General features: G+C 31.2%; 1 protein-coding gene across 1 annotated transcript; it reads left to right on the plus strand.

Annotated features, from left to right (window-relative positions):
- Window positions 1–714: 714 nt before the first annotated feature.
- Window positions 715–9,532, plus strand: LOC106690259 (venom serine protease 34). The gene is made up of 7 exons (XM_014435622.1): window positions 715–734; window positions 1,462–1,600; window positions 2,542–2,755; window positions 5,854–6,039; window positions 6,107–6,258; window positions 7,205–7,358; window positions 9,413–9,532. Exons 2-7 carry the CDS (start codon window positions 1,499–1,501, stop codon window positions 9,448–9,450), a joined length of 846 nt encoding a protein of 281 aa, XP_014291108.1. The 5' UTR covers window positions 715–734; window positions 1,462–1,498; the 3' UTR covers window positions 9,451–9,532.
- The last annotated feature ends 4,481 nt before the right edge of the window (window positions 9,533–14,013 follow it).

Raw genomic sequence — 14,013 nt, forward strand, 5'->3', positions numbered from 1 at the left:
CCTGTAAGAGAAAAAATGCCTTTATACGAATACAGATATATTCGGATAGTTAATCATTTATTTTTTTAGAATAAGAGATTATTTCTTCATAAAATTGACGAATAAAAAAGTATTCAAATGGTTATTCGAATTGTTTTGTCGGAATAATTGGTTATTCGTGTAAAATAATGATGAACACAAAAGTATTTGGATGGTTAATCATATGTTTTTGTACGAATAATTGATTATTCGAACAGAAAATTCACGAATAAAAAAGTATTCGTCTCTCGTCAATTTTATATTTGCCCAACTGCCCAAAAGAGAGAACCTTTAATTGTGTTTATCGTAAAGCTAGTGGAAAAAAAAAAGCCAATGGAAATGTGCCATTGTTATGGCAACTATTTTAGTTTGATATTTTGACTCACTTTTCTGAAGGAGAAATTTTAAACTGACTGATTGTAAATAAATAAATGAAAAATACATTGAATAAATACGAATTAAATGAAAAATAATAATTTGTAGAATTTTAAACGAGATTTCTAACATTGGCCTTTCTGTTCATTCGTTTCTTATCAAAGAACCTTAAAAATGATGAATTATGTTTGACTGACTTTTGCAATAAAAATTAACATTAACCAATGATTATCCGCTTTATATGGGACACCCATAAATTATTCTATGATAATCTGACATTGAAATGTAATTACAAAGAAACAAGGTTGTTAGTTGTCCCATCCAGTTCTTAAATGAATAAGGTAAGTGTGTTTATGTCTACCATTAGCTGGGTAAAGATAATTTAACTCAATACTTTTGTTTCTGTTTTACAATCTTAATATTATGTATTGAGGAAAATAGAACCATAATACGATATTAATAACCTTATAAATGATATGGTTTTACTAAGTTTCAAAGTAATAAAAAAAAATTATTACTGCAACTTAAGTAAGCACTAGCCACTTTTGAGAAGAATCTCATGTAGATAAGTTGGGTTTTGATTAAAAAAATTGATTTTTAATGCTTAATTTTTTAATAAATTGAATAACTTTTAATTTTTTTTTAAAAAATCTTTACTTCTCCACAACAGCAGGCAATTTTCAACAGTAAGCTTTTTCAATCTCTGTGACAAAAAGTTGCCAGTTCACAGATAGCTTTAGTTTCTTAGTTATTGCAAACTAACTGATGTAGATGCACTGATAAAACATTACAGAGGCCTGAAAATTAAAGTCTTGACATTTCTTTCATTTTCATGAAGTATGCGTAAATGTTAGGAACATTGGCAATTTTGGATCAATAGGTTTTAGAGTCAATTATTGGCTCGTGTTATTATTGAACTTTTGGGTTCGCATTATTATTATGTTATTTTTGTGATATCAATTTATGTTCGATAATTTTCTGACCTATCACAAACAATTCGAACGATTAAAGTGAATCCAATTTCTAAAGACTTTTTCTCTTCGTTCTTTGTTTATTATTATGTTATAGGCGGATATCGGGCTTCTCATCTCATCCTAAATATCAGATGATGATACTGATCATAATATCTATCGGTTTTCATCTTGTAGCCGCAAACAGCAATAATCAACATGGCTGGTGCAATTGTGGATTATTCCAATTGAGTACGGTGAGATTGTGAAAACCTATTGGCCTTTCTTTTTTTTTAACATTTTAAAATAATTGTTTATTATAAATATATATGAGAATATATGCATATCTTATTTTGATGAAATTTGTAGGTATTGGGTGAGTTAGTACTTATATGTGCCCATTTTAATTTCATCATATACTTTGGCAAGAATAAACGTATTTATTTAGCCGTACTTATATTTTGAAATTGGTTATTCCGATTTGATCCAAATTTGTAGGACAGTTGATACAAAAGTGATAAAGCATTAGTTTTATCAAATATCACAAAAAAGTTTATGTTTGGTGTAAAAAATGTCTCGTAGCAATTTCATGAATCAATTTAATCCTTCGTAATAAATTCGTCCAATATGCGTTAAAATCAGTTTGGAAAAAGTAATAAATTTTCTGAATACGTGATTCAAAAAGACTCATCACGTAGATTGTGTGTAGGTGTGTGTGTGTGATTTCAAAAATATTATAATATGGAAATTTCTGTTACAGTATACGTCCAAAAACATATAAATTTCCTATTATAAGTGAGAAATGACACTGATTCTTATTTAAAAATTACTATTTACCAAAGGGATAAATTAGAAAGCCTATTTTTTTGTCGGAATTGTGTATCCAATCAGTTTTATTGAAGTGAAATATCAATAAAACAATACTAAATAAAATAAACATTAGGATAAAACTAAGATTAAGTGTGCTGAAAAATAAAAAAAAATTATACAAATTTAATTATTTGTAATAGATTATTCTAATTCTGCAAATTCATGCATTAAATCTGAACAGTATTTGTGATAATATAAACAGCAGTATTACTAATAAAAATATATGCTTATACCAATACCTATAAATTAAAAAATGGTTACTTTTTATTAACATGAGATCAAAAGCTAATTTATGCATCGAAATGGTTTTCAAATGGTTGTGAATTAGAGGATCATCAACGGAACTGTGGCACCCGAAGGCACCCACCCATGGGCAGTGGCTCTGATGCATCGCTACTATTTCAGTATATTTTCGTGGGCTACTGAATTCTGCGGTGGCAGTATCATCACACCCAAACATATCCTAACCGCCGCTCACTGCCTTAAGGATAAGATCGCCTCTAAAGTATGGATCGCTGTAGGACAACATGATTTAAGAAAATGTAAGTATTAAACCTCTTATTTTATGTTACCCACAATCCGCCTGACGATTTACTACAAAAGGAGACTTGATCCTCTATTACGCTTATCCATATTTGATATAGTAGAAGCATATTAATATACTCAAATAACGTGTATTTTCAAGTGGGAAAATCCCGTAGTAAAATATTTGACTAATTGCTTGCTAATATTTGGGAATCTAAAGTCACCATGACCATAGGCTAAAAATGAAAAATGCATTTATGTCATCTGAAAGCTACTGGAATAAAGCATACCATACAGTCTAAGAAACTAATTGTAAGTAGGATAATTGTTTTTGTTCTTGGGTTTCAATTGGCATAAAAAATCCAAATTTTCCTACCTGGACAGAAAACCGAAGAATACAACCGTTGCATTGTCCTTAATTTAACATTCTATGTTCAATATCTTGGGAACTTATCGCACAAAGAACATTATTCATACAATTCTTAAAGGAGTGTACATTTTCTAAAATCTGTACGTACATTACTATCCGAAGTACAGTTGTTCCAAAAATTTTTTTTTATAAAACTTTTTTTTCGCCCATGACTCCCATTGGAAGTTTTTCATTTTGTGGGACCGCCACTCAAAGAAAAAAGTCGACCCCCAGGGCCGGATACGAACCGGCACCGCCAATAGACATCAAACTGGTAAGACTGTGTCTTAACCACTGAGCTACGGACGGTTCTTATAAAACATTTTGTTGCTTTATTATACTGAAAACTACTATTCCTACCCAGAACATCATTATATTTATATACTACTTCTAAGTAAATAAGTAAATTTTACAAACTTTATTTAGTGCATTAGCAAATTTTCTACAAGTAATGGGAAGAGATATCAGACTTTTCCCAACATTATTTAGAAGGCTACACAAAGCTGAATTGAGGGGACTACACTCGGCAAATATAATTCAAGTTATAGCACTGCGGCGTCTGATGGGCGTGTAAGGTTGTACGGCTTAGTAACGAGCGAATCTCTAAAATATTAAACACTATACGGAGGGGTAAACGGCCGAGGGGCAGTCTGAAACGTAGATGGGAGGATTTCGTTAAAACTGATTTAGCAGAATTGGATTTGGAGGGGCATAACTGGAAGGATGTATGTAGAGAGTGATTAGTGGTATCGGCACCAAACCTTCGGGTTCCGTAGGACTTTATGATTATTATTCAATAACAAAATATATACACATATCCTTACATGATTCCGACATTATTCTACATATGTGCGAGTACACCTGCAGAAAATATTGTCATTTCAGGGTCACTAATATTTTAAAATGCCTCTTACAGTTTATAGTGCTTATAATTATAATGAAACTTGTCAAATTTACTTTGAAGGAGTTGTTTTCATAATATTTTCTAAAATAAAGGCCCAAAATAGTTATAGCTTATATTTTCCAAAAAAATAAATAATCATTTTTAGAAAAACCACACACGAAATGGACATTAGTCAGTGAGAGCTCTTTAAGAGCAATTCATCAGATTTAGAATGTGTTAAAAAATGTTGGCATAATATTTTTCATACGTTTAATAGTTCCCAAAGTATTGAGCATGGAATGAAAAATTATCAAAAATAATATTGGTGTTCAACCTGACCATCAACCTGACCTTCTGCGTTTATTTTCTTTGTTTCTTTGACTACATCATATTAGCCTCTCTAGTTAATGTCCTTACAATTTGATCATGATTTATCATCACCGTTCTTATAAAATAAGGTCATAAAATTAATAATATGACAGTTATTCAATATTAAATAATTGAAACTGTCATAATAAAGTTCATTTTTGCCCCTGTCTTGATTTGTATGGTATAATTTCCATAGCATCTTTTTAGTCACAAAGATAATAATAATAAAGACCTAAAGAACCCGAAGGTTTGATGCCGATTCCACAAAATCTGTTTTAACGCAATCCGAAATCTACGTTTCGGTCTACCCCTCGGACGTTTACCCATTTGTGCAGTGTTAATTATCATTTTAGGGATCCGCTCGTTACTAAACCCTACAACCTTACATGCCCATATTATACGCCGCAATGCTATAACTTGAATTATATTTACGGTGTGTAGGTCCCTTAATTCAGCGTTGTGTAATCTTCTGAATTTTCCCGTTAATTCATCCTTTTTCGGTCCGAATATTTTGCGTAATACTTTATTTTCGAAAACCTTCAAGCGCTGTTCATCCCTTAGTGTAAGAGCTCACGTCTCACATCCATAAAGAATAGTGGGAAGAATAATAGTTTTGTAAATTCTAATTTTTAATTTTTCGATATAAGGCGTGAAGCTAAGCAGTTTTGAAATTGAAAAATAACAAGCATTTCCCGCCTTTAACCTAGCTTTTATTTCTTCATCAATTTCGTTTTTGCTAGTTACCGTAGAACCTAAATACTTAAACTTATTTACCTGTTCAAACGTATTTCCTCCTACATCTATATCACCAAAATTGCTCGCGTTCTACCATGTATATATTTTTATCCTTATTTATTTCAAGACTTAGTTCCTTACTGGAGTTTATTAGCGTGGTTGTATTTAGTTCTATTGTTTCTTGGTCATTACCCAATAATACCGAATCATCTGCATACTCAAGCACCGGTATTTTACCACCCTAAGTTAAACCCTTTTCGGTATTCATCACACTTTTAATGACGTATTCTAGTACCAGATTAAATAAGATATGTGATAAAGAATCACCTTGTTTTAAACCCGACCGGACCTGGAATTTCTCAGAATAATGATTACCGATTAGTCACAAAGATGGGTTCAAAATACATTTCAGTTGTAAGTTTTGATTGATCGTGGTTTTAGCTAAGACCTGTCCTAAAAATGTATATGATTTTTAATTTTTATATTGTTGGAGATGTGTTTGCCACTAACTAACATTATTTCCATAAAAGTAAAACTATAAAATGGATCATAGTCAATTGTTCAGAAATGTCCCATTATATATAGTTTACAGAAGTTTTAGATTACAAATTAACGAAAGACTAATTTATACGATAGCAGGAAACTAACTTACAGCTATTTCACTTATAACGGCTTAACTCAAAAAAGTATAAAACTGATATATTTTTTTGTTTTTCAAGTAAAGGAAAAAAATTTGATCTCCTCTGACATGTTAATTATTCATGAAAATTACGATGATAATATTTACGATATTGGTCTGGTGATCACAAGCAGACAAATTAAGTACAACTTATTAGTCAGCCCAGTCTGCTTACCAAAAACCAAATTGGAACTTGAGACTAAAGGTGCAAAGGTAACTGTTGCGGGTAAGTTTACAGGGGCTTATTTGTTGATATAAGTTCTTGCAAACAATTCTTAACTATTTGGTGGCAGGTTGGGGGCAGACATCTATAAGTGGCTACGGTTCGAAAGTCCTTCGTCAAGTGGAACTTGATGTTGCATCTATAAAGGAATGTTCAAATATATATCCAGGGCCGTTTATAAACCAGTTGTGTACGTACACGAATGGGAAGAGTCCATATCTTGTAAGTATCATTAAGTAACTAAATTTGTAGGTAATCATATTTTAAGAGATTCTCTGAAAAAGGTTATATTGGTATTTCTTCATTTTTTTTAATTTATCTTCACAAGAATTGCTAAATATCATTATAAAGCGAGTGCCTTTTTCATACATAAATTATTGATTTATTGAAAAATCAAACCGGGAGTCCTCTCAAGAGAAATTTCTGGCTTTAAATGAGTCCTTTTTGGATTGTCCAATTAGTATTGATGTGATGGTGGTAGGATCTTAAAATGATTTATAATAGACTACCTTCAGGGCCAGAATTTACCACAAAATGCAAACATGTAATTCTGAACTTCTGTTATTTTTTCAAGTTTGTTTTTGTAAAAGCAGATCTCCCTACTAAATTAAACAGAGGTGGCTGGTATGTAATGGTTTTATGGAAAGCCTTTGAATATTTACCAGATAACGTCACAATAGGATCGTACCTTTATTTAGAGCTTAGTGTTCGGCAGTTTCAAAATAAAGAATTCTTTTGTAGTTATCTAACCAACTAGTTTACCGGCCACTGTGGGAAACATATATTTCTATATATTCTATACATATATATTCTTCAGGTTATACGCTGACTAAGAATAGTGTAGTCAAACTCAAAGTTAATCTTGAAGTAATTTCATCGTGGAAAGCGGCCTAAATATTCTGGTGTAAAATGGTGACGAGCTCAGATGGTCTGTTGCGTGATGTCATTCTCCATTTAACAGACCTCGTAACAGACTCTCAACCATATTATATGTTTTATCGTTTTAATATGGTAAAAGATCGAAATATTTCTCCATTTAACATAAGTTTTTCCATTTTACCCGCTTTAACATGTTTAACTAAAGATCATGAATACCCAAATAAAGTATTATTTTTAATTATTCCTTCTCAAAAATTGGGTTCCAATAATTGACTATTTTTTTTTTTAGGGTGACTCTGGAAGCGCGGTAATCTGGAAGAACCCCGAAAACGGTGAGCAGGTACAAGTCGGTCTGGTGTCATATGGGGGGAGCAAAATTATTCTACCGTCTGTAAACACAGATGTCTCCGCTTACCTTGACTGGATAGAAGATATAGTTAACGGTATTTTTTTTGTAGTTATCCAGATCGAATTTAAGAATAGAAGTAAGATAATAATAATATTATGAACATGTTAATCCAAATATATGTACCTATTTAAATCAAAGAACTGTCCCGATGGAAGCAATGTGTTGTGCTCACGGGTTGCGCGAACTTTAAGCGAAGCTTATGAAACGGAAATGTTTAGCTTAAAATTCTGAATTGTAAAATTATTGGGCTTAGCAAACGAATCAATTAAAAACTAATTATCAATGTACCTACAGGTAAACCTACGACTGAGGTTTAAGTGAGAGAATGGTATTGAATGAGAACACGCAGACAGAGTAGAGCCTCAGCGGAGGTAGGAGAAAGAAAGTTATCGGATATATATGTGGAACCTTCAGAGTTCGACTTTTATTACTTTATTTACAGGTCCAGAAATTCATGCAACAAAGCTTTGAAAACGGGCAATAAAAGTGAATGTTCTTCATACTAGAATAGTGGATAATAAAAAAAAAAAAAGTTCATTCAATTAGTAATTCCGGAGTTCTGCTGGATAAATACTCGAAAATTAGCACTGCTAATTAGACATGCTACTTTTGTGATGCAGTGAAAACGAAATAAAAGAATTAGATAGATTAGGGGAGTGAACAAATATATTGCCGATGTCAACCTCACGGTTTATGTACACAGACAGGCATTTGAGACAAGGCTAAAAGAAAGGAATCTAAGGAAGTAACTTTTCATCAAGAGAAATAAAAAGCCAAGAAGTGGTTCACAGATGTATGCGAAAAGTCTGTGGAGTAGAGAAGAAACAAAGAAAAAGTCCTGTACCTAGCTATAGAACTCATCTAACAAAGTTGCATAAATATACTTTGGGAATTTCTCAAAGAAAGAGGATAACTGCTAAGCTAGAAATCCATGCGAGTTCTATACCAACATGAGAAAAAAAGGATTGGTTATAAAGCAAAATCATACAAATCATGGTAAGATGTCGGCTTCCTAGGACTAAACATCTGAAAAAAATGTTCTTTGTTTTTTCAAAGAGCTTTTCAATCAAGAAGTACCCACAAACGATGATGACATGTATCAACCTAATCGGCGCACTTAATGTTTTTGTAATCATTAATTGTTACATTAGGTTATATGTTTTAAAGAATTTAGAGTTTTTAATCGGTTATATAAAAAGTCTAGCCGATTAAAAACTCAAAATTCTCGAAATCTTTATGAGTTTCATAAAATGTACATCAAGAAAATGGTATAATAAGAAAGAAGAATCTTTAATGTTCCTTATTTGGGTTAGGGGCCTTATATATGTGGGGAGTAGGTAACTCACTGGTAAGGAATTTAGAACTAACTCTGAAGACCAAGGTTCGAATCCCGCAGATAATTATTATATGTTACTTGTAGCCGTTGAGTCAGCCCTGTGGGTTCGGGAGCCCTCAGCCTCTTTAGTGGGGACCCTTAATTGAGTTAAAATCTGCTATCGAGTGTGATTCTGGCCATATCACCTCCTTGCACAACCGTTGATCTAGTTACAGTACTTCCTTACAATGTACTGCACCCTTAACCTTCCATGGGTTGTTGAACCCTCAATCCATAAGGTGAAAATCGGTTACAATAACTAGAAAGTCGGATGGGATCCCTGCACCTCGATTATTATTATTATTTTGGTAAATAAGGCCGTCGTTCGAGAAAAAGAGTGTTTTTCAGTATTTAGAACCAATCAGAACCTATTTCTCACATTTGATAATACAAAAATACGTATATACCACAAAGCTGATTCATATCATTTTTCGGTTCGTTCAATCTCAGTGTTAATGAGTTACTGTTTATTTCTTCCATTTCGTCCGAAATAAACAATGTAATAAGTAACTATTAATTCTTGAGAACTTTGACTGAAGAGACTTACCAGTCCAGATAGTGTTTTACTTCAAAGATCCCGTCATCATCATCAGCTTGAAGATCATAATTTACTTCATCAGTAGAAAAGATGTCCTTATTATTACCCTCGTCTATGGTATTCAATATATATATATAAATCTAATATATTTCTAATTATTTTTGTTACGTTTCAGATATTAGACCAAGACAAAGCATTTGCACTGGAAACTGAATTATTCAATGAATATCTTTTCTATAATCTTTTAATTACAAGTGTCATACCTTCTAGTTCTGCTTATATACATTATTTTTTAAAGAACTGTATGCCATTGTAAAATAAAGGATATTAGTGTACACTGGATGAGTTTTTTTCAATCCTTATAGCTTCTAAAATATTAACAATTTTCGAAAGTTCAAAATAGAATATTATATGGTTGGTAGATATTTATAAAATATTTTATCCTGTGATAAAAATCCATGAAAATTTAATTGTAGGAAGATAGTTTGGGTGGCGATCAATAAAGGTACTAACTTAGTAGAAAAAACTGTTTATTATGTTAATTTTTTACTGTTTTGGTTCCTTCGTTGACCACCGGACTATCTTCCTACAATCTATTTCATACGATCAATCATCTTCTAGCAGTATAAGAATTAAGGTAGAATTTACCAAACATACCTTAAGCAGTATTTAGTTAAATGGGAATTATAATTATGATTGCTTATCAAATATCATGAAATAAATGAAAAAACTGTGTCTTGATAAGTCAGAATACATTTCAAAAATTAATAATTAATTTAGTCTATTCATGAAGAATCTCAAATCCTGAAAAATAAATAGGAAAGTTGTTTGAAAAACATAGGACTTGTTGATTAACTTTTTATCAATAAATAACACTGATCAACGTTACAATAATATGTTTTTGAGTTTTTAGCAAAGTTTCAAGAGATTGCATTAATTTCAAGCTAAATAGATAAAAACATATATAACAACTAATGATTTTGGGCGAATGTACATACCAGTTTTTATGAAACATTAACAAATTCAATCAAGAAAAATAACTTTTCTATCTCACAAAGACACTACTCAGTGTTGTAACACATCTAAAGGAGTTAGAGCTACTTAAGTCGGGTAGACTGGAATTTGCCACAGCATGTATCTTTATTTTGACCCCTAAACCAAATTTCTTTGGTAACATTGTACTCCATGGTAAACAAATCTGGTCTACACTTTTGAATTGGCTTTAGTATTAGGAAATCAAATATTAGGGAGCGCGGGTAGTCCCGGGGTAAGGCGCATGACTACTAACTCCAAGGATCCGAGTTCGAATCCGGCTGGGCAGAAAATTTTTTTCTGTTACACTATCGCTGTGAGTCAACTCCGGTGGTTTCTTGGTGCCCAGTTGGGATCCACCCAGCCTCTTAAATTGGGTATCCTTAATGTTCAATATCAAATATTATAATTAAACACTCGGTAAATAATAATTTTTTATTTTTATATTTTTTAAGGTAAACATAAGTCACCAATAATTAGCCAATTCTGGACTCCTATTGTTTCAATCTCTAGATGTAAAACAAAACATCTGCTATAAAATATTATATGAATTGAACAATTTTAGTCAACAGAAACTGAACATAAAAATGCAACAAAGTGATAAGAATTGCAAGGCAACTGTGTTTTACAGAAGACAGCAATAAAAAAACAACCGTCCTTTTAGACATTTTGTAATTATCTTTATTCATTTGAGAAACGCCACGTAGGTATTTCCTTATTTCCTATTCGACGAAAAAGGTTTGCAACATGCAATCAATAATAAGGAAAGTTTTATGGTTAATATTTTATTTAGTTTTCCTAAGACTGTTATTTCATAACCTTTTAACATTCTGCCATCCTTTATTGGTCAATAGTGCAGTGTTATATCTCTGTATACAACTTTGTTTTTATTTATTTATTTAATGTGATTTACAACTGTACAAATAATAAATACAATAAGTAAATATGTTTCATTTTCACTTGAAAATTTTGGGAAGGAAACATCCACTGGTGGTACTTCAATACGTAATAAGGAGCATCAAGAATTTGGATTGTTAGGATTGGATGCGGAAGGAATTTGATGGTTTGGTAGAGCCCCAGAGCTCAATTCCATATGTTCAAATTGGTCTGATTATCGTAGTGTACAATAATTTTTTGTAGTGAATGGGAAGTTTAGAGCGTTTGTCAAGTAGGTGTTGGAGCAACCGAAATCAACGAGCAGTTTCTTGTCGTTTCAGTCTTGTATGTGCATTCCAAGTTTCTTGTCAAGATGGAGTCCTGAGTATTGAATCTGTTCAACAGGCGTTAATGGAGTATTTAGAAAGGATGCTGTAGGACAGGAGGGTAGAGGTTTACGACGGAGAGTAAAAGTGATCTAGTGGGATTTGTCAGGATTTTGTTTTGATTCTCCATTTTTGACACCATTCTTCAATGAAGTTTATGTGTGTCTGTAGTGTTTGTGAATCATTAGTAAGGTCGTTAGAAATCTTTAAATTCATTGAGTAGAATCCTTAAAGAAGAAAATAAATTTTTTTTTTATTGCCGAATATCCAAGCTTCCCAAATCGTCCTCTGTTTCTCTGTGTGACTGTGCAGAACGAAAAAAAAACAAAACAATTTTTTTAAGATCGGTACTAGGCTAGAATATGCAATCAATTGATATTTAATATTAGCTAGATCTTGTCCTCATTAAAATAACTAAGTCCGAATTTAAAAAAAAAATAATCTTTTTTTATTCATTTGGAGAAATTATCCATCTCTCATTATTACCTATAGTAAAAAAATGGATAAATAAAAAATATAGAAGTATTCAGTATTTAACTAAACGTAAAATAAATATTGTCGTTTTTGCACGTTTAATATGACGACAGTTTTTAACTGATATCGTAACAGGAAACATGAAAACCTAGTCATAGTAGTTTTTTAAATAGCCAATAAATATAAATATAATAAGGAGAGTTATTTTCTTGTCGTGAATAATAAGGAAGTTGTCGAATTGGAAACGAGCGATGATTTCAACTCTAAGTAGGGTTGTAAACTATAATGAAAACTAGTCAAAATTGATAAGTCTGCGAAGTATAGATTGAGGGAATAAAAAATTATGTCTGTTACAAAATTTAAAAAAAAAATCATTTTTCTTCTGGAGTTCCATATCTCCGGAATCCATATATATGACGCTTACATAAATTAGTTCCTGAGGTATAGTCTCAAAATAAATTCATAAACTACTTATTTTTTACGGAATATTTCTCGGCAAGTATTGAACATAGATAGCTCTTTTAGGGTATACATTTCAGTAAATTTGCTCTTTTTTTAACGGTATTTCATTAGGTTTTTAGTGTTGTAGGTAGTTTTAAAAATGAAAAACTAAGTTTTGAAAGAGCCGTCTTCCCCCCCCCCACTAACTATACTATAGCAGACTCATCAATTTGCAACTATATTATATTATATTATATATTAATAGTTGCATTAAATTTATAAATAATTGGGGTGAAATAACTGACTGTTTCTCCGACTAGGCTCTTGGGCTAGAACGTTGTATGTTGAGCGTAGTGTACATGATTTTTATTATATTAATGACATAATTTAAAACATTCAAATAAATAAACGAATAAAATGAAAAATAAAAAAGTAAAAAAAAACAAAACAAACATTCTTTGCATCATGTGTTTAGTTTAAGTTTTTGCAAAAGGATACTAAATAAAAAAAATATATACGTCTTTATGATGGTAATAAAAATGGAAAATTGATAAGATATATAATTTAATTATTCATTTATTGAAGAAGAGATTAAGTAGGCTACTATCGGTTGGTAGGGGCAAAGTTTTGATTTATGTGCCCACTGGAGAGCTTTTCCATCCCTTAACAAGGTACAATAACCTACTCGGCCGGTAAATCGTAAAACTTCACGTTATGTGCCACCTCGTTAGGATCAGAGGGTCGTTTCTTCCCTGGCACAATTGTTCCAACAACAATATTGAAGTTATATACTTCAATGGAAATTATAACTTAGGATTGAATGTTTATTAGCTATTTTCACAAAAAGAATTTATAATTTTTAATTTATTGATGATACAGCTATATAAATCAAGTTTATATACATTTTTTCAATGTATTTTCATAAAAATAGATCTTGGGAAATTTCAGATTAAAATTTAAGTTAAAAGATGATTTGATTGATTATGGTAGGATTTAATTAAATATATTAATAACAGCGGACTGTACGTATGAGATTTTTAAAAGAATTCCAACACCATACTAAACGGCAAATTTAAATTCAGCAAATTTAAAATAGGTATTTTTTTTCCTTTAGAAGTCAAAAAAATAGAAATAAGATTATATATGTCGGCATTTCGAAATTAATGAAATCATTGATGAACTTGAACGCTATGATGAAGGTGGTATATGAATGAATGAATGAATTCAAGCATAATGAAGAAAAAAGAAAAAATCGTAACTATGCCCTCATGAATCAAAACTGAAATATAATTAATAGGAATAGAAAAGAAGATAAAAACCTTCAATTTGACAGAAAAATAAAAAGTAAATCGGCTTTATATTTATTAGACTGAGTGATGATTGCAATTAAAAATCCTTAATGTTCTCATTTGCGATCATCAAATCAGAAAACTTAATATTAAAATTGTAATGAATATGAAGCCATTTAGTTCTAAATAAAATATAAACAAAATTTATAACCTAAATTTTTACATATATATATATATATATATTAGCTCTTTTAGGGTATACATTTCAGTAAATTTGC

This window comes from Halyomorpha halys, unplaced genomic scaffold (genome assembly GCF_000696795.3).
Source record: "Halyomorpha halys isolate HHAL.00 unplaced genomic scaffold, Hhal_1.1 Scaffold50.1, whole genome shotgun sequence".
NCBI lineage: Eukaryota > Metazoa > Arthropoda > Insecta > Hemiptera > Pentatomidae > Halyomorpha > Halyomorpha halys.

What these genes read in the sequence shown, in the direction of transcription:
- LOC106690259 (XM_014435622.1), top strand. Translation starts at nt 1,499, where the DNA reads ATGATGATACTGATCATAATATCTATCGGTTTTCATCTTGTAGCCGCA. An exon ending in TGCAAAGGTAACTGTTGCGG is followed by an intron (nt 6,040 to 6,106) that starts GTAAGTTTACAG and finishes ATTTGGTGGCAG; the next exon opens with GTTGGGGGCAGACATCTATA. An exon ending in ATGGGAAGAGTCCATATCTT is followed by an intron (nt 6,259 to 7,204) that starts GTAAGTATCATT and finishes TTTTTTTTTTAG; the next exon opens with GGTGACTCTGGAAGCGCGGT.